The sequence below is a fragment of the Xyrauchen texanus genome, chromosome 2, assembly GCF_025860055.1.
Source record: "Xyrauchen texanus isolate HMW12.3.18 chromosome 2, RBS_HiC_50CHRs, whole genome shotgun sequence".
Taxonomy (NCBI): Eukaryota; Metazoa; Chordata; class Actinopteri; order Cypriniformes; family Catostomidae; genus Xyrauchen; species Xyrauchen texanus.
In genome coordinates this window covers 22,499,569-22,521,018 of record NC_068277.1, presented here as the reverse complement: position 1 = coordinate 22,521,018, position 21,450 = coordinate 22,499,569, and the positions used below count along the sequence as shown (strand labels likewise).

The 21,450-nt window shown below is 39.0% G+C and overlaps 1 protein-coding gene across 2 annotated transcripts in view; it reads right to left on the bottom strand.

Moving 5' to 3' along the window:
• The window catches only part of LOC127655044 (sushi, von Willebrand factor type A, EGF and pentraxin domain-containing protein 1-like), a 105,891-nt gene that overhangs the window by 31,491 nt on the left and 52,950 nt on the right, over positions 1–21,450 (bottom strand). For both annotated transcript variants that reach the window (XM_052142640.1, XM_052142648.1), the window contains exons 6-28: positions 19,918–20,097; positions 17,471–17,665; positions 15,600–15,718; positions 15,077–15,206; positions 14,866–14,973; positions 13,586–13,717; positions 13,185–13,376; positions 12,864–12,985; positions 12,660–12,762; positions 11,362–11,559; positions 10,972–11,205; positions 10,720–10,881; positions 8,749–8,910; positions 8,406–8,567; positions 6,791–6,879; positions 4,762–4,858; positions 4,328–4,441; positions 3,128–3,241; positions 2,731–2,932; positions 2,437–2,594; positions 1,651–1,849; positions 404–579; positions 98–222 (exon numbers count right to left, since the gene is read on the bottom strand). In XM_052142640.1, coding sequence (XP_051998600.1) covers positions 98–222; positions 404–579; positions 1,651–1,849; positions 2,437–2,594; positions 2,731–2,932; positions 3,128–3,241; positions 4,328–4,441; positions 4,762–4,858; positions 6,791–6,879; positions 8,406–8,567; positions 8,749–8,910; positions 10,720–10,881; positions 10,972–11,205; positions 11,362–11,559; positions 12,660–12,762; positions 12,864–12,985; positions 13,185–13,376; positions 13,586–13,717; positions 14,866–14,973; positions 15,077–15,206; positions 15,600–15,718; positions 17,471–17,665; positions 19,918–20,097 — 3,473 coding nt within the window. The remainder of the gene's footprint in view (positions 1–97; positions 223–403; positions 580–1,650; positions 1,850–2,436; positions 2,595–2,730; positions 2,933–3,127; positions 3,242–4,327; positions 4,442–4,761; positions 4,859–6,790; positions 6,880–8,405; positions 8,568–8,748; positions 8,911–10,719; positions 10,882–10,971; positions 11,206–11,361; positions 11,560–12,659; positions 12,763–12,863; positions 12,986–13,184; positions 13,377–13,585; positions 13,718–14,865; positions 14,974–15,076; positions 15,207–15,599; positions 15,719–17,470; positions 17,666–19,917; positions 20,098–21,450) is intronic.

Here is a 21,450-nt window from a genome sequence, read left to right as displayed (position 1 = left end):
GAGACTTTTATCCACAATAGCTTTCAAATGAGGAAAAACACTTGTTGTACATTGTACACCAACAATAAACTTTGCTGTTGAAGTGGTTGAGAATTACCTGCTGTGGAGTTAAAACATAGTTCCATACATTGAGCTGGCTAAGAGTGCCAACAAAAGACTCTACTGGGTTGAAGCCATCTCCTCTCTGGTCCTGATCCTGTCCTAGTACCAGAGCACCCCCTCCTGTTTGAAGTATAGAGGAAATGTTTCAGCCTTTTCTGATTTTTATTTAATTTTTTATACACACATCTTCTATTTGAAGTACTGTCCTTATAACGTAGCAACAAAATTGTATTTCTAGACTGCAAAAAGTCACCAATATCATGTGCACTGGCACTGTGTTTGAATTCTTTATCTGGCCAACCTGGTATAGTTGTGCCAATGGACAATCCTTTTCCTCCATCTGAAGGGCTCCCATCAATATAAACTCTCCAATCTCCATCCTTGCTGCGCCATGATACACCAATGTGGTGCCAGAGGCCATCGTTTACAGCTGGGCAGTCAGTGATCCGCTCTTTTCCGTTTACATACAGCACCCATCTGAATGTAGATGAAAAAAAGAGGGAGGAAAAGGTAGAACAAGGGTAAAATACATGTGTTTAGGTAAGATCTATATAAATCAGATTTGTTTTATAGGTTATACCATATCAAAAAGTAGCAGAGAAGCATATTAAAAGGAATGTTCCTTGATTAATCGATAATCTAAAATTATTTCAACTTGTTGCTCAGTTTACAGAAACTAAAAACACACATACAGTAAGGCACTTACATTGGAATTCTATGGGGCAAGGCATTTCAAAATGTTAAAATACGTTTTTTAAAGTATAGCCTTCAACATTATATGTTAAAGGGATATTTCACCCAAAAATGAAAACTCATCATACATTCACCCTCATACCATCCTAGATATGCAGACTTTCTTTCTTCTGCTGAACACAAACAAAGATTTTTAGAAGAAAATTTCGCTCTGTAGATCCATACAATGTAAGTGAAGGATGAGGATGGTTCAAAAAGTACATAAAGGCAGCATAAATGTAATCCACACAACTCAAGTGGTTAAATATGTATCTTCAGAAGCGATATTATAGGTGTGGGTGAGAAACAGTTCAATACTTAAGTCCTTTTTCACTATAAATTCTCCTTCCATCTCAGTAGGTGGCAATATGCGCAAAGAATGTGAAACGGCAAAAATAAAAGAGTACTTTAAAATTTAAAGTAAAAAAGGATTTAAATAGTTATCTATTTCTCACCCACCTAACATATTGGTTTAACTGCTGGAATCATATTGATTACTTTTATGCTGCCAACAGGCCTATGTGTTTTGGCGCTTCAAAGTTCTGGCCATTATTCACTTGCATTATATGGACCTAAAGAGCTGAGATATTTTTCTAAAAACTTTGCTTTTTCTCTTCAGCAGAAGGAAGAATGTCATCTACATCTGGGATGGCATGAAGGTGAGTAAATTATGAGAGAATTTTCATTCATATTTTATTTGATAATCAAAAGCAGAAAGTCACAGATGCTGTCAACAGAATTTAAATTTGTACCGAAACTGGAACATTTGTGTAAGTAAAAATATTTCAGTATTCAACAAACTAATAGAGCTCTTACCCATTATAGTCTATAAGCAAAAATGCATTGTCACTTCCTTCAACAGCATAAGAGATGGGAGTTCCATAATTAACTGTGTCTGATGACCTCATCCAGAATGTACATGTGATCTGTGTGAGTGATGGCATGTGACCATCCATCATCACATAACCATGGATACCAGAAACTTCAAACTCCAGATCAAATGAGAGGGGCATTTCTGTGTGTAAAAAAGTAATATACAAATATTTGTTTTTTTAATTGTAAGAGTACAAAAGCATTGGAAATAAAACAGATGATGTGTGCTTATCAACTGTAAAGCAAGAAGTTTAACAGTCTATTGGATCATTTTAAAGCTGAAGTGTGTGTATTTTCTGTATTAAAATATTTTCTACTCTCCCAGCTTGGAGAAACCTATTTAAGCCATCTGTAGGTTGATTTCCCCAACATGTGTAAACAATGTTGCTCTGTGGCCCTATCAAAACATTGCTCTATTTGTTTGAGTAGCCCAACATAGCAACAGTGTGCCATTGGTTAAGCAACAAAGGCTTTATCTGTGGTGTGAGTTTGGGTTGGTACAATCTGTTTTTCTTCCATTAACCTGTTTGGAAATAATTTTTTATGCAGTTCCGACTGATGGTGGTGCAGAAATTAAGTGCAGTTGGAAATTTTCGAAACTCTTCTACAAACACATTAATCTAATTAAAAGTGATGCCCAGACTCTCTAATACAGTATGCTTCTTTCCATGATGAAGATGATTTTTCATGATCTCTTTCTCTCCGACTCTGCTGCTATGCCATCTATACCTGTCTCACACCTGGTTCCGTTGAACCCAGGAGGGCATTGGCAGGTGAAAGTGGCCACTCCGTCCACGCATGTTGCACCATTCACACACAAATTGGGTTTGCAGTCATCTATATCAACCTGGCACAGCATGCCTCTGTATCCATTAGCACATTCACACCTAACGGCAAATGTAAGAAAGTATATCTGTTATCTAATACATAATAAATCAAATGAAACTACAAATACTCAATGCATTAAAAACATATTACAGTTGTATATGCATGAAGAGGTTATGCAAAGGCTTTCACACTAACCTAAAATTATTGACAGCATCCACACATGTTCCTCCGTTCAGACAGGGGGTGCTGTAGCACTCATCGACATCAACCTCACAACTGTCACCAGTAAAGCCCTGAGCACAGGTGCAGAAATACCCACCCTCCAAATCTTTACAAACACCTCCATTCTGGCACGGATTGGAAGCACACTCATTTATCTCCAACTCACAACGCGGACCTAGACATAAATGACAAAAACTACATTAATTGTGGTGCTCAGCATGTAGGATCATTACTTACAATGGCCATATTGAAAAGCTATGTAGCTATGTGATATCAGGGAATTTAATTTAAGGGAATCCCTGTACAGTGTACTACATTATAAATAGCATAATGTGTAAATGAACAGGTGAGGCAGAGGTAAGGTGCTAACCTGTGAATCCATCTGGGCAGCTACATTTGAAGTAATTCACTTCATCCACACAAACACCTTCATTCAGACAAGGCGATGAGCTGCATTCGTTAACCTCTGCCTCACACAGCAACCCTTCCAGAGACAAAACAGATGCATGAACACACACACAGAAATGAAATGACATGAAATGCTTTATCATGTCCACGTATCAAAGATGAAAAACAATGGCCTAAATGGAAAGTGTTATAAGGTTCTGAATGTTGTGAAACACTGCCAGACTCATAATATTTAGAGACATCTAGATCAAGCAACAAATAGTGAGAGTAAAGAAAACCTTTAGAACTGAGTGGAATTTTAGGTTTGTTGTGTAACTGCTTTACATATTTAGATTCTAGAATATAGCAATATGCCTCAATAAGCAATGTGAAAAATTTAATTTACCATGGGTAAAGGTTGAAAGTTCATTTTTACCAGTTTATTGCTTTTATAAAACAGCGGTAACAACACTTTAATAAAAGACACCAATGTTCAATAAACAGTTACATACACTCACTGAGCACTTTATTAGGAACACTTGTACACCTACTTATTCATACGATTAACTAATTTATTAACAAACTAATTAACTAATTTATTTAGTGCATTATCCAGTGCAATACATAATCATGCAGATACGGGATGATTTCAATCATATCAATGATTTCAACCGTAGCATGATTGCTTGTTCCAGACAGGCTGGTTTGAGTATTTCTGTAATTGCCGATCTTCTGGGATTTTCACGCACAACAGTCTCTAGAGTTTACTCACAAATGGTGCCAAAAACAAAAAACATTCAGTGAGTGGCAGTTCTGTGGACGGGAACACCTTGTTGATGACAGAGGCCAATGGAGAATGGCTAGACTGGTTTAAGCCAACAGAAATCTACGGTAACTCAGATAAACACTCTGTACAATTGTAGTGAGCAGAATAGCATCTCAGAATGTACAACACATCGAACCTTGAGGCGGATGGGCTACAACAGTAGAAGACCACATCGGACACTTTATTAGGACCACAGTGTTCCTAATAAAGTGCTAAGTGAGTGTATGTTACTATCCAAATAAATTCTTCCACCAATTAAATTAGTTCATAAGCCTAACCATTAGCAGCCTCCAAGCAACAAAGCAATTTGGCGCATTAATATAAAATGTATTATGAGATGAGCTGTCTTTTCCTTACCTACAAACCCAGGCTGACATTGACACTCAAAATCTCCCATGCCATCTCTGCACAATCCTCCATTTTGACAAGGAGCAGAATCACATTCATTAATGTCACTCTCACACTTGGCTCCTGTGATGGAATGAATAAAAACTGGGCAGTGATTCACCTAAACCACAGAGACTTGCAGAGGTGAGTTGATACATTTTTTATAGTGATTACCACTCTAGCTGAATTATTAAAAACACTTCAGTTTGAGTTGTCTTATTCCACACATAAGCTTTATCATTGAGGTTATTATCTTAGTGACATGTTTTTAACAACTAGTGTGCTCCCTAGATAATTAGTTTTAGAGATTTTGAGAAATCCATAAACTGACTGAACTAACAGCTGGTTTAGTAAAGTTACTTGTAAGTTATGGTTAAAGAGTCTCAAGTGAGAACTTGCCGAACCTGTGAATCCTGGAAGACAGGTGCATACATATCCAACCCCAACTTCCTCACACGTGCCTTGATTTTGACATGGATTCAGAAGGCATTCGTGGAACATCTGTGGTAGAGAGCAAAGCAGACAGACACCTTTATAAAGAAAAATTTTGAACTATTTTATTCCAGCCCTCCAGATGGTGCTGTGAAACCAACAAGTTGAACAGTATTTATCCCAGTCTCTTATCAACATTCCTATGATTCTTGACATCAGAGACTCCCATCCAACACAGCTCATGTACTGTAGGACAGTGGTTCTCAACCTTTTTGACTCCAAGGCCCCCCATGTAGGCTATTCAATATTTATAAGATACACTCACCTAAAGGATTATTAGGAACACCTGTTCAATTTCTCATTAATGCAATTATCTAATCAACCAATCACATGGCAGTTGCTTCAATGCATTTAGGGGTGTGGTCCTGGTCAAGACAATCTCCTGAACTCCAAACTGAATGTCAGAATGGGAAAGAAAGGTGATTTAAGCAATTTTGAGCGTGGCATGGTTGTTGGTGCCAGACGGGCCGGTCTGAGTATTTCACAATCTGCTCAGTTACTGGGATTTTCATGCACAACCATTTCTAGGGTTTACAAAGAATGGTGTGAAAAGGGAAAAACATCCAGTATGCGGCAGTCCTGTGGGCGAAAATGCCTTGTTGATGCTAGAGGTCAGAGGAGAATGGGCCGACTGATTCAAGCTGATAGAAGAGAAACTTTGACTGAAATAACCACTCCTTACAACCGAGGTATGCCTCAAAGCATTTGTGAAGCCACAACACGCACAACCTTGAGGCGGATGAGCTACAACAGCAGAAGACCCCACCGGGTACCACTCATCTCCACTACAAATAGGAAAAAGAGGCTACAATTTGCAAGAGCTCACCAAAATTGGACAGTTGAAGACTGGAAAAATGTTGCCTGGTCTGATGAGTCTCGATTTCTGTTGAGACATTCAGATGGTAGAGTCAGAATTTGGCGTAAACAGAATGAGAAAATGGATCCATCATGCCTTGTTACCACTGTGCAGGCTGGTGGTGGTGGTGTAATTGTGTGGGGGATGTTTTCTTGGCATACTTTAGGCCCCTTAGTGCCAATTGGGCATCGTTTAAATGCCACGGCCTACCTGAGCATTGTTTCTGCCCATGTCCATCCCTTTATGGCCACCATGTACCCATCCTCTGATGGCTACTTCCAGCAGGATAATGCACCATGTCACAAAGCTCGAATCATTTCAAATTGGTTTCTTGAACATAAACATGAGTTCACTGTACTAAAATGGCCCCCACAGTCACCAGATCTCAACCCAATAGAGCATCTTTGGTATGTGGTGGAACGGGAGCTTCGTGCCCTGGATGTGCATCCCACAAATCTCCATCAACTGCAAGATGCTATCCTATCAATATGGGCCAACATTTCTAAAGAATGCTTTCAGCACCTTGTTGAACACCACGTAGAATTAAGGCAGTTCTGAAGGCGAAAGGGGGTCAAACACAGTATTAGTATGGTGTTCCTAATAATCCTTTAGGTGAGTGTATATCTATTATAACATCTTTCCTCTACTGCTTCTACTGTAATGATGACAAAGCTTGTTTTTTAATAAATAAAAAAAAACTAATGAAATACTGAAAATTCCAGAAACTGTATATTCTTCATAAAAAGCAAGCTGTTAAATCATTTTCAGTAAGCTGAATTATATTATAATAATCTACCTTAATTTAAATAATTTTAAGAGATCTTTGAGGCCCCCCTGGAAGTGTGCTGAGGCCCCCTAATGGGTCCCGGCCCCCTGGCTGAGAATCAGTGCTGTAGGAAATACCTGACAGTTTTAAAACAGTCTGTCCCTGATTTACTTGCTCATCTGGTGTACTGACTAAGAGGATGGAATGTTATGGTCAGTTTTACACAGACAGGGGTATATGTAAGCCAAACACACCAGGAACACATTTCAAAGATATACAAATTCAGATTCCAACTAGTGAGAGTGAAAAAGATACTCACCTGGCTACTGGCTTGATATTCATTTCGAACAACCACTTCTGGCACTGGAGTTGCACTTTCCTCTTTAGGCAAAAAGCTAGAGCCAAAACCTGAGTCAGACCAAGAAAGAGAGAAGGAAAGAAAGAAAAAGTATAAGGAGGAGACAGGAATGAGAATGAAACAGACAGAATAAGCACAACACATAAAAACACATATAAAAAGATGTGAAAGAGGAGAATTTATGCTGTCAAAACTGGAAAACATTATCCAAAGGCATTCATCATCCTCATCTTTTCCAGACTGAGGCACTTTTTCCCTGTGCGTTCAGAGAATCAGATTCCATTATGTGCATTGGATTCTCATTGCAAATCCTTTACACACCTAACCCCAAGACACAAGCATGGGAATGGCCCATCTACAGTATTCCACTGAAAACTGGTAAGTGAATGTGGACAGCCTCTGCACACCATCATTTGTAATTTTTCTATGTAAAATACTGTCCTACTATACTTTAATTAGCAAAAACAACTACAACTGAGCCATTTGTAGGTTGACTTCCCAAAGTGTGTAAAAACTGTGGCTCTGTGATGTCTGTGGGAATTGATTAGGTCAAGAGGGTGTAGTAGGAGTGTTTGCGAAACCTGTTCAGAAAACAATTATTTTTGTAATTCCTTATGTGCTGCCAGTGGCACAGAAATTACATACCGTATTTTCCGGAATATAACTTGCTTTTTTTGTCATCCGAAAGGACCTGCGACTTATAGTTCAAAGCAACTTATGTAACACAATTGATGTTGGGCAGTAAAACACACTGTACACCAAAACACATAAACTTACACACAAACAGAGGAAAACCTCAGTCATATAGATGGGAGCAGCATTGTTTTTTATCCCCTTTTTTCTCCCCAATTTGGAATGCCCAATTCCCACTACTTAGTAGGTCCTCATGGTGGTGCGGTTACTCACCTCAATCTGGGTGGTGGAGGACAAGTCTCAGTCGTCTCTGCTTCTGAGACGGTCAACCCACGCATCTTATCACGTGGCTCGCTGTGCATGACACCGTGGAGACTCACAGCATGTGAAGGCTCATGCTACTCCACGCACAAATTACCACATGCCCCATTGAGAGCGAAAACAACTAATCATGACCAAGATGAGGTTACCCCATGTGACTCTACCCTCCCTAGCAACCAGGCCAATTTGGTTGCTTAGGAGACCTGGCTGGAGAATCTCAGCATGCCCTGGTTTCGAACTCGTGACTCTAGGTGTGGTAGTCAGCGTCAATACTCGCTGAGCTACCCAGGCCCTGATTGTAGCATTTTATATTTGCCTATACTAAATATTTTAGCAACCACATGTACATGTGTTATAAAGAGATTTGGCTCATCTGTCATGTTTTTCATGAAACATAAATAGAATAAGAAAAATATTTGAACATGATTAATAAAAGCAGATGCTCCCGATTAAAATATGCCCAAATACAACCTGATCAGACTTAAATTATTTTTAACCAGGTGTGACAAATACAGTACTTTTAATAACTTACGTAACATCTTTAACTATTCAGACCAAGCATCAGAATCTCCAACATATAGAAATAGAATAGTTATAATACAGTAAAGGCAAAGAAGCATACTGGAGCACTGTTGGATGGCTTTGGCTCCAGTTATGGTAGTAGTGCCATAAAAGGGGCAGGACAGGCAATAGGATCGACCCTCTTCAGGCTGGTAATAATCTCTGGGGCAAGGATAACACGGAACCAAACCCGTACGGGAGAAGTGACCCACAGAACACGGTACTGGGGAGACAAAGAGAAAGAGAGAGAGATGAGGACAGTATTAAGGAGAGAAAGGGAAATATTAGACAGAAAGAAAAAGAGGGGGAATTTATAGAGATAACACATCCAACAATTCATCAAATGTATTAAGGAAAAACTGTTCAAGGAATTCTTAGATGTTTAATAATGTGTTACATCTCACCACCACACTCATTGACGCCCACAGCCCCTCTGTTAACAGTGGTAGTGGTGGGAGGGCAAAACATACAGGTTTGAGAGCCAAAACCCGACTGGTACTCCCCTAATGGACAGGACTCGCATGTCTCCAACCCACTCTGTGATGAGCTGCCGGGCTGACACTGTGCTGGAAACATGCACACATGCAAGTATGCAAACACATTAACACAGGGAGACACACTAGGAAATACTATCTATATGCAAGCTTCTGCTAGAACTTACAAAAAGATTATAATTGTATCATTGTACCTAGTACTGTACATAATAATTGTAAATGTATGTTTGTTAGGTTTTAAATGAAAAAACAATAGATATGCTGTTATACAAGATAATATATTTTGGATTTGGTTGCCAAGAACATAGCAGACAATGTCTGTAGTTAATGTGATCAGGTTCTACATTAAGTTACTATGCTAGGACACCAGTGTGAACTTGAGGGGAACTGAATTCTTAACCTTGGGATCAGCTGGTTAAAATAATTGTTGATAAAAGGTAATTTGGTTTGATACTTTATCTAATGCAATGAAACATTAAGTGTGGTTTAAGCATCCAAATACTTTTTGGGGCCATGTATAAACTTTCAATCAACAAATAATATTATAACAACAATATTTTATATTGTGCTGTCAGTTGAAAAATAGCACCAGTCTAAGTACCATTAAATGTTTTGCAGAGTCTAAGAGTGAGGTTGACTAATTGAAAGAACTATGCAACCTTAGACAGCAAATCCATTACTGTGCACATTAAAACTTTAAGACTGTGGCTATCTGCTTTGCTACAGCAATCGTGAGCTGCGTTCATGGCATACACGCCAGCATCAAGCTGCCGCTTTGAACTCCACATGAAAAGCCCTAGATAGTTAAGACTTGATGTGCTTCTGTGGTTATTAAATTGTGCCTTAAAGAGGCTGCAAAGTAATTTTGTCACAAATCCTATCTGGGCTTGTTTTGTACATCAAATAGCGTTAAGAGGTCCTTTCCCCATCATTTGATTACTGACTTGGCTTTTGTGTGTATGTTTGTGGTTTGTGCATCAGTGTAATGACACCGGGCAGACACAATGCACAGGTTCCACTCTGCTCTGACCAATGTACAGTACATGCAGGTTTATGGTTTATTAACGGTAAACACATTAATTGTGATTAAGAAAAAATAATGTGTTGAACTACTTAAATAAATTGCATGCATTAACACGTAAAATTTCACAGCTATAATGAGATATAGATATATATATTTATATATGTTCACCGCTCAGCCACAACATTAAAATCACCTGCCTAATATTGTGTAGGTCCCCCTTGTGCCACCAAAACAGTGCCAACCCACATCTCAGAATAGCATTCTGATATGATATTCTTTTCACCACAATTGTACAGAGTGGTTATCTGAGTTACAGTAGACTTTGTTGTTGTTACAGTTTGACTTTCAAACTAGTCTGGACATTCTCTGTTGACATCTCTCATCAACAAGGCATTTTCATCCACAGAACTGCCCCTCACTGGATGTTTTTGGTTTTTGTAGTTTTGTGAGTAAATTCCAGAAACTGTTGTCCGTGAAAATCCCAGGAGATCAGTACTCAAACCAGTCTGTCTGGCACCATCAATCATGCCACAGTTCAAATCACTGAAATAATTTTTTTTTCCCCATTCTGATGGGCGATGTGAACATGAACTGAAGCTCCTGACCTGTATCTGCATGATTTTATAAACTGCACTGCTGTCACACGATAGGCTGATTAGATAATTGCATGGATGAGTGTTGGTGCCAGACAGGCTGGTTTGAGTATGGCATGGTTTTGGCGGCACGAGGGAGACCTACACAATATTCCTCAGGTGTTTTTAATGTTGTGGCTGATCGGTCAATATATATATATATAGACATCACTTGATGGGTTATCTTTATTATCAATTAATCAATAAATAAAGCTGATTGATTACCTTTGCACTCTGCTAGGCTGCGTGAATGAAGGTATGGGGTTGAGAAGCCATCTGGGCAAAGTTTACACTCCATTTGCCCCTCCTCATCCTGATATGACCCTCTCCAACAGCTCTCACACTCTGCATACTCCTGGGAGAAATATGTCCCTACTGGGCATTGCACTATGAGACGAAACCAGCAGGGAGGTCAAAACAAATACTGTTATGCTGCCAATTCAGATGCCATTACAACTAGTGCACTGTACAACTCACCACACATCCTGCCTTTGAGAACAGAGCCTGGCCGGCAATAAAGTGTAGCTTTTTTACTTTCCAGGGATTTGAGGTCAGCTACGATCATCTCTGATGACACATGGAAGGTGCTGAATGGCTGCTTGCTCAGCGTCCGCTTAAGCCTGTTGGTCAGCTGCTCAAGGGCTCTTAGCAAACGCTTCTGATTGACTATCTCCGCCGAGTCGTTCCTCGACAGAGGCAGTGGGATGCTTGCTGGGAAAAAGGAATGGTGTTGGAAGAAGTTGCAACTAGCTTTGGCTGAATAACCAGCTTGTGCATTACCCATAACAGTTACAATTATGAAGAGGGGCAATAATAACCTCAGCCACAGGGCCTAACTGCTTAGTGCAATAGTTATTATTTCTATACCTGTGATGTTGAAATTGATTTGTATCTTTTGCTCTCTTGTGGGGCCGGTGATTTTGCGATGACGTTTGGCCCTTGTGTGAAAGGTATGCTGTGATGTACCATCTTGTTGTAATTGTTGCTCTGGAGCAAAACCAGTGTCAAAATAAGTGTAGTCCTGACTGTTCTGAGAAGCCCAATTACTGCCCCATCCTCCAGGGCCTGAGGAGAAGCAAATACAGAAGATAGGAGATTTTAATCTGTAAGAAAATAATATAAGAATATAAAAAAAGAATTTGGTAATCTATAAAAATACTTTCTATTAACTTTTTTCCCTGATAAAAGAACATAGTTTAAGGCATTTACATGAGCGTTCACATTTTTGGTGTATTAATGGAATAGTTCACCCAAAAATGAAAATTCTCTCATCATTTACTCACCCTCATACCATTCTAGATGTGCATGACTCTCTTTGTACTGCAGAACACAAACAAAGATTTTTTGAAGATTATATCTGCTCTGTAGGTCCATACAATGCAAGTGAATGGTGACCAAAACTTTGAAGCTCCAAAAAGCACATAAAGGCCACATAAGCACATAAGACTGGTTTAAACCATTGTCTTCTGAAGTGATCCAATTGGTTTTGCATTAATTTATGCATGTCAGGTGCTTTTTTTTAAATTAATTTATGCATGTCAGGTTTAGGTAAGAAATTATTCGGGTCGGGTACAGATCTTAGGACCCAAAAAGACCTCTACAACATATGTTAATATTTATAGTGAAAAGGAGATACATTTTCATCTGTTCTCACCCAAAACAATTGGATCGCTTCAGAAGACTTCCAGATTAAACCAATGGGGTCTTATATGTTATTAAAAGTTCAAAGTTTCTTTGAAAAAATCTTCATTTGTGTTCTGCAGATGAAAGAATGTCATACACATTTGGGATGGCATGAGGGTGAGTAAATGATGAGAAATTCTTCAATTTTGGGTGAACTATGACTAATCAGTGTCAGACTGTGAATGTAAACATACACATGCATTCCATGGATTATCAGTAATATAAAACTAACTTCTTGTTAGTATTTTACTGGCCACCTAACAACTTAAAAAAAAACTGTTTTGGCTAGTTAAACTTGCAGTTAAAGCTCTTCATTTCCTCAATGGGTCAGTGTATTACCAAGAACTAATACTTGTCACTGCTCCCTTAGAAAACTTGAGGAAAAAGAAGCACACAAGTGACTCTGTAGTACAACTAACAACAATATAAAGCTAATTCATTTTACGGTGAAGCAGACACACTGCACATAATTTATTGCTTACCAATTGCAAATCCATTTGGATAATCATAGTTATATTCCAGGCAATGCCCAGGTGCCATAATTTCCAGCTTACAGGTGACATCACCACCACAGATGTTAGGGACCTGTGGGATTGTGTGTATTGTAAAAAAACAAAGAGGTTTAACAATAAATATTTGAAAGTGATGTGGCCACAGATTATGTGTATGTGTGTGTCAGATCTCACCATATCTTTAAGGATAGTGGAAAATTCCCCTGAGAAGGATTTTAGCAAGTCCAGATCGTCACAGCGGGATGCTTTAAAGAGCATCTCGAAGGGCTTAAAGCCATTGTTTGCAATCCTGTTCACTGCATACAGAAGATACATACAGAGCAAAGTCCTTAATATACATTCAAGAAAAACTTAAAATAAATAGCAGACAGGATCAGAGGGAAACTAGGTAGATTTTGTTTTAATATTTGTACATACGTACTGTAAGTAAAAGTGTAAATTACTTGAGAACAAAAATGAAAGACAAAATTTGATTAACAGTGAGGCAATACTCACAGGAGCAATCAGGCTTGTCTGGCAAGCGGGGCGGCTCCCAAATTCCATTATTGGCACAAAAGTAGCTGTGCACGGCATCCTGGGTAAGACTGTAACCCTGTCTGCAGATCAGAGTACAGTTCACCCCCTCCTCCGTCTTGGCACAGGAGAAATCCGCATTCACTGGCACAAATGGCTGCTCACAGGTTGATCCTGAGTTCAAAAACATTCGTCAGCACCAGTCATTTCATTAACTAGTTTATTTAAATAGGAACAGTGTAATCTAAAATAATTAAACTGAATTAATTTAGCCTAGTTTATCAGACTAACTGATCAATATTTTTTATTGTTTAAGAAAAAGCAAAACACTTCTTCAGAGACTGCATCAAAACAGTTTGGGATGATAGCTTACACTAACACACCTTGTACAGTAATGATGAGTTCACAGGTACGGTTGTTTCCAGAAGGGTCTGTGGCGGTATAATACACTAATGTTTCTCCAACAGGAAAGACGTCTCCAGAGGAGTGAGTACTGGAGATATTCAAATGTGCTCCTGAGAAGAAGAAAAAAATATTACCAAATATATCTATGTTTACATCTGTTTGCAATATTGGAGACAGATCACTTCAGTTGTATACTCTGGCATCACCCAGTGATGTAACAGGTACTTTCACAGACATTACCACAGTGAGCAATGTGAAGCTCCACAAGGACTTGCTCTGGTCAACCACAAAGTCCTACGAAAGCATGATACACTACTGTACTGTTTTTCACTAGGCCAGGGAATAACAGGCCTTGATGCCAGAGGAGAGTAATTGCTAGATCGCTTAATGACACAGAACTAAGGGTGCTACACTGTGGTCAGACAATAGAAGTCTTTCAAGGATGATATACGCACATACACACACACACACACACACACACACACACACACACACACACACACACACATTTATTTGCATGCACACTCTAACATATACTTAAATCCTACAGCTACTATAAAATACTTGTACATATAGCCACCAAAATATTGTTTTGTGACCACACTGAGGCTGTTTGTCGACGTCACACCTCGTTGCCCCAACGTCAGCATGTTTTGTTTTTCCATAGCCACACCCTGACGGTGGGTTATATTTAGTACAGACAAAGCTCCCTCCAAAACCCGCCAGACCCAGACATTTGTCAGACTGTTTGGAATAGCTCTGTAACTTCAGTCTGGAAATGTGTGTGTGTGTGTGTGTGCGCGCACACGTTTGTGGTATGATTAAGACTGGTGGACTGGTTAAGAACTAAATGAGTTCTCATACAGAACTGTCTCAGTTCATCTACATTTGTAGCAATGTATCAGTCTCATCTTTATCTGTGTATTGCACCCATTTCTCTTAGCACTTTTCTTGTCTTTTAACTTTAGCAATTGTAATAAACTCTGTAATAAACTTGATCTGTTCACAAGCAACACTAAGTCTGACATTCCAATCCTTATTTGCTGCTTATGGAGCCCATAAAATACATTATTATTATTTTATTTATTTTTTTACTAAAATGCCCATAAATCAAACTATTTCCAGTCTCTGCAGCTACTGTAAAAGTGAAGGTGTCTGTGATTATTCTACTAAACCTCAATCTCTGTTCATTTTCTCATGCACCAGCACTTACCATCTTAACTTAACCTAACAATTTTATAGTTTTATTTGTATTTACCTGAATTGTCTGAAAACAAAGGCTGCTCCCAGTACACTGCTGTCTCTTTCCCTGTGGCTTTAACAGTTGGTGGTGATCGACACCTGTCAATCAGAGGGCGTTCCGTATCTAAAGAAACAAAGAGATGCATTTTAAGTTGTAATAAAATGAAACCAAATAATACTACATTTAAAAATGACCATCTTAGTTCATATTTGGTATCCAACCTCACCAACTACAGTAACAGTAAAGGAGCAGTTGGCCTTGTTTCCTGTACGGTCAGTTGCTGTATAAGTGATGAACTCAATCCCTATAGGGAAAGGCTGCATGGGGTTCAAAACAGGTGTCACACGCACCACAACCTGAAGAACAACAGAGATAATGCAGTGTTATTAAGACCTCTTTAAAAATGCAAACAAGAAAAGCATGGGGTAACCTTCTCGTGGTCACTATAATGTGGTTCTCGCTCTCTGTGGGGCATGTGGTGAGTTGTGCGTGGATGCCACAGAGAAATGCGTGGGCCTCCACAAGCACTACATATTCACGGTAACGTGCATAACAAGCCACGTGTGGATTGTGCGGTTTGACGGCCTCAGACACAGAGGCAACTGAGATTCTTCCTCCGCCATCCGGATTGAGGCTTTAGTCACTACGCCACCACAAGGACTTAGAGCGCATTGGGAACTGGGCGTTCCAAATTGGTGAGAAAAGGGGAGAAAATAAAAAAAATAAAAAAAAGCGAGAAAGATGTAAACCTCATCTCCAGTATTGTCCCTCAGCATGGGTGCGCTCAGACTGATGTTTGCTGTCCTCTGATGCTCATCAGTCTCTGTGATGACATCACCAGGACACTGAATCCATGGAGGTTCTGTATCTACAGAAGAGAATCATCAAAATGAAATAAACAGTATGACAACCTATATGAACACACTCATGGGGAATTCTATGAGCCAAGTAACAATGATTCAGTGTAGGGCTGCAAAATCCATATAACGTCAACTCCAGTACCAATTACAGATGTAAACATAACATTATTATGTCACCTATTATGCCTGGCTACCTCATCTTTAACCATCAAAGACAAACTGTAGCAAAATTGTAACACTTGTGTAGAATTAATTAAATAATACCTACTTTTCCAGTAAATATGAGTCAAACCTACATATAACAGGAGTTCACACTCATTTTGAGGAAAATAAAATTTTAATCACTATTCACTAATAATCTTCCCCAAATCTCATTTGTGCATGTGCATATTCAAACCTGGTGCATCTAGACGTGTTGTGGCAGGTTTGACGTTCATAACACCAAACACCATTAGTTTTCACGGGTCTCATAGCCAAACGTGTTTGAAGTTTGAATAAGTGGAAGTATGACATATGAGAGCTAATGAGGAGGCAAAGATCTTAATAGAATAACAACTTATATTTCAAAATGTTTCTCATACAAAGCTATTGTATGGCTTCAGAAGACTTATGTTTTTAGCACACAAGTTGTATTAACTATATTTATGGTGCTTTTTTGGAGCTTGACCTCCCCTGGTAACTGTATCCTTTCATTGTAGGGGAAAAGGCAGTGTCAACATTCTTCAAAACTTCTCCTTTAGTGTTCAACAGAAGAAGAAAAAATCATACGGGTGTGGAAAAACATAAGGGTGAATAGATGATGATGTGAACTATCCCTTTAATGATGTGACTCTTGATTCATGTTGATTCTTTGGGGATGGAGTGTTACGATCTATTTACCGTGGTGCCTATCATTATCACATCCAGCTCATAGTAGAACCTATTAATCACACAACCTGTTCTCTGTCTCTCCAAGCCAAACAAATACTTCATTGTCAGAGTAATAAGCCCAAGAAAGAACAAAAATGAAAATTCTGTCATCGTATACTCATCATCATGTTGTTTCACACACATGATTATTCCTTTGATGATGCGACTGTAGATTCACGTTGAGTTTTTGTGCATGGAGAAGTTTAATCACAGCCCGTGCTCTCTCTCCAAGTCAAACAAATAATTCATCGTTAGTGTAATGGACCCAAGAAAAAGTCTGGATCAAATGCAACTACTCTGTCTTTTCCGTCTCTGGCTTAATCTCTTAAAAAAAACGTGAACACAATCTCTTCTCTCTCATGAGTAAATCATAGAGGCGCATGGGTGACAGCCAGAACTAATTGATTCTCATCTTTGTACAGTTCCAGCTTGGAGGGGCAGCTTTGGAATTTTATGTTGCTGGAATCCTTTAGTTTTACACTCTGTTACACACTGTTTGATGATCTTCAATTCATCTGTTCTTCATCACATCCTATAGTTCACAATAAATCTAAAGTACCTGTTTTACTGGCAGCACATCTGTCCTGAATGCAACACACCAAGTTACACCAGTAAGTCAAGATCAAAGAGGGAGTTTTACTCTAACTAACACACACACACAAACACACACACACACACACACACACACACACACACACTACACACACCAAACAAAATATGCAAACATATGCACAGTACAAATCCCTGCATAGATACACACAACTAGCTGAAATAGCCAAACCTGTTAATTAGAATTGGGTATCCACATACTTTTGGCCATGTAGTGTACACGCCCGAAAAAAATACATTACCTGAACAGGTTGCTTTATGCAGATTGTCACTCCAGTTTCCAGAGGGAAGACATCTGACTTCTGAGTCACCAAGCAGACTGTAACCAAGGGGACAATTTAACTGACAGGATGCTCCCATCCCAAGCTCAGTCTCCCCGCAGCCAGGGGGTGACAGACGGATATGCTTCAGGGTAACCAGTGGAGGACAGCGCACCTCTGAGAGAGAGAGACAAGAGTGGAAAAAAGATAATAAATGAAGAATGAGAAAACAAAAAATAAAACAAAAACAAACATTTTCCATAAATATAAATCAAAAGAATGAGAGAGAGAGAGAGAGAGAGAGAGAGAGAGAGAGAGAGAGAGAGAGAGAGAGAGTAAAAATATCTCCAGAAAGCGAAATGCAAGAGCAGTTGTTGACCACACTACGCGGCATTCTTGGAAACACCCTTTACACACATACTCAAAAGTAATGACTTTCTCTCAGACATCTGGAACTCCCTGTACTGCCAAAGCTCTCACGAAGAGAGAAAGATGAGTACAGAGAGAACAGAGTAGAGGAATTACAGTGTAGACATGAAGACATGTTACAGAACTCAGACAAAGAACTTTGTAGAGTGATGAACAAACCAAAATACAAACTTTCATGATGAAAGGCGATCAAAGTTATAATTATATATAATAGTTATAATTAAATATAGTAAAAGTTATAATTTATAATTATAAAGATTAGTTTGGCTAGCCACGCACACAGATGTCTACTGATTTTAAATGAGATGTCAATCCGTGTTTGAGTGAAACACACACAAAAAGTCTGCACAATTGACCCTTCAATAAGCCTGCCTCAAAAGCGTTTCTGAACAATCCTATCTTAGCAACTGTTGCCGTCCGCCATTTCTCTAACAACCCTTTTTCCAAGAGTCTACGGGAGTAATGTGTGTTTCCAGGAGTTTTAAGCATAATTTTAAAGAAATTATCAAAAAAATGTTGTTGAAATTTAGAATGGGTACTGTAGTCCAAATTCAAAATATTGGAGAGAGTTGTCTCCCCTGCCCCCTCCTCCCCAGACTCGAAGCTCACGTGGGTTGCCAGGCTGAGGACACGCAACAGGAACGAGCAAACTGACAATGGCACGCAACGAGCCTTACACTGTAAGTTAATCAGCAAATGTATATGTTTACAATGTTTTTATTGTTTGCAAATTATAAACCAGCTCATGTGGATTTTTTATAACTCTGTAAATGTTAGCTGGATGTATTGCTGGCTTTCATGGCTGCAGCGTGCTGTAGCCCGTTAATTTGTTTCAAATCTGGCAACCCATGTGTCAAAATACTTTTTGGAAATGGGCAGTGGGCATGATCACACAGGCCAAAACACAAACAGAAATTCCAGTCCGGAATGGACATTTAAATGTAGAATATACTGGCTGTTGTTTTCAGAGAGGCCAGTATTTCAATTTAGCATGTTTCCTAAATCTCAGATAACATATGATAATTGTATGCTTTAGTACAGTAAATATATTGCAAATTGCTCCTTTAAAATATTGTTTGATTAATTTAAGTATAAATAGGCCTTCCTTGCCATTCATACTATGATGGCATCTATGATTAATTTTCACACAATTAGAACAAAAATCTGTTTTTATTATTAAATAAAATGCTCCTAACAATCTGATGAATGAAGCTAAATTTAAACAGAAAAATATCCTGACACATACCGGGCTTAGCTGAACCATCTGATTCACATTTCAGACAGATGAAGATAGTTTCACTTTGCTTCATTTTTGTGTTCTACAGTGTGTTTAAACAAAAGATGGCAGTATCTGTAGTGGGGTCTCCACTACTATTGTTAAAATAACTACATACAGTAAATCAGGCTTTATGCGTTGCCTCATGTCTATAGCGGAGAGAGGCAACACGTGGAGAGCAGGTATAAGCACGTAGCACTGGCAGTGCTTTATTCCCCTACACAATCACTTATCCAGATGTCAGATAACTAGCTCAAAGATTTTGATCTCGGTCCAGATTGAAATGTCCCTCGGTCCGTATCTGGACTGGAGTCCGCCTGTTGAGTACCCCTGGCATAAACTGTGATAGACGGCATCATGCGGCGCCCCCCACCCCAGTCAATAACTTTGGGGGGTGTTGAAGCGGGTTTTGCCCAGGGTGCCAAACAAGCTAGAACCACTATTGTGTTAATGCAATCAATTCCTTAAGTGCTTTTATATCATCTTGTCTTTAGAAATCAGACAGAACAGAAGTAAATGAGTTAAGTATGTGAAATAAATTTCAAAGAGCTATTTAATTTACTTTAATACATATTTAATGTAATAAACGATCATGTTAACATTGACAGCCCAAAGTAGTGGGGTGCACTTCATGCAGACGGGCATTATTGTGGGGAATTTTGGTACTCAAGTACAGAAAAACAAGACTACACACACAAACGCATAAAAATAGCTGTAATCTTACCCACACACCGGGGCTGTGGCCCACTCCACTGTGAGTTGGCCAGGCAGGTAAGTTTGGCTCTGCCCTGCAACCTGTAGCCCATTTCACAGCGCACAGAACACTCCAGCCTGTAGGGGGCACTCCGTTCACTACAGTTCAGCTCCCCATGATGTGGAGGAGAGAGATCTGGGCAAGACCGAACTATAGGAATATACCACACGCACCAGACAGAGGTTAAGGCATCGCACAGAAAGTTTGGTGCTATGTTATTAAAACTTTGCTGCATTGGACAAACTTTAAATGATTACATGGAACAACACAGAGCTAAAATGAACAGCTGAGGAGAAACAAAAATGGAAAACATGGAAAGTGTAAAGGAGAAGAGAGCTTTTAAGAGAAAATGGGAAAGAAAGCAAGAGTAAGAGAGAGAGAAAGAGGAGAGTGGCTGGTAGCAAAGTCTGTGGTTAGGACTTTGAGACCTGTAATTTATTTCCAAACAAAGAAAAAACAAAATATTGTTATTTCAGGGTTGAGGTCACAAAAGATGGAACACTTAACAGGTCAGCTTTCACACACCCTTTTGTATATGTCTGAGTATATGAGTTGGTGTGTGTGTACATACACATATTCATTTGTATGTGTCAAAGTCTGCGTGTAAACATTCAAATTGTTGGCAAAGCATTTGAGCATTTTCTTTAACAGCAGTTTATTTTCCAGCTATCTATAGGCTACACACATGAACTCAGAGCGCTGCAGAGGGTATGCTTACTGGCAGAGAAATGCCTTTATGAGGCCCACTGCGCACACACACACACACACACACACACTGCAGTATATTAGCATTTCTGTGGGTGATGAAACATAAGAGGTGACTAAAGGCCTTTTGAGCTTCCAGTTGTGTAACACATAAACTGACAATAAAACAATTTTTGTTTTCCGGTTTGATGGAATAGGAGACAAATATGAGCACAAGAGAGAGAAAGGGAAGGTGTAAAAAGTCAAGGTATCGCACATAGGGCCTCATTCATGAAAAATGAGCAGAACAAATTTTTGTAGAAATTGTTCATAAGCCGGCCTGATGTCAATTTTCAGATTCATAAAAGTTTTCGTATTTTAAAAAATGTTAGTCGGTACGAACAAAATTTACACCTGCTCCCAACCATGTGAAAATCATACGTAAGACATCCAAACGTCATTCATTCATTTTTAATATACAGAATTTCAATATTCAATAAATATTTATAGTTCTGATCACTGTATTTCTGATAATATGTTTTTAAAAATCCATCTTTCTTTCATCCTAATATTCAGCTGCTTAACAAGTGGTGAATTCTTGATCAAATACAGTGTCATTATGTTAACGTATTGTGCTCATGATGGAGCGCTAGCTATCTAGCTAGTAGTGATCATTGTCATTGATGCGATGAAGTCATCTTGTCGCAAAACCTGACATACCACCCCGTCACACAACAAATGATCAAAAACCCATATTCAATCTGATTTGAGCGTTCAGATTGAGATGCATAAACTAATTAAATAAAAAACTAATTTTAA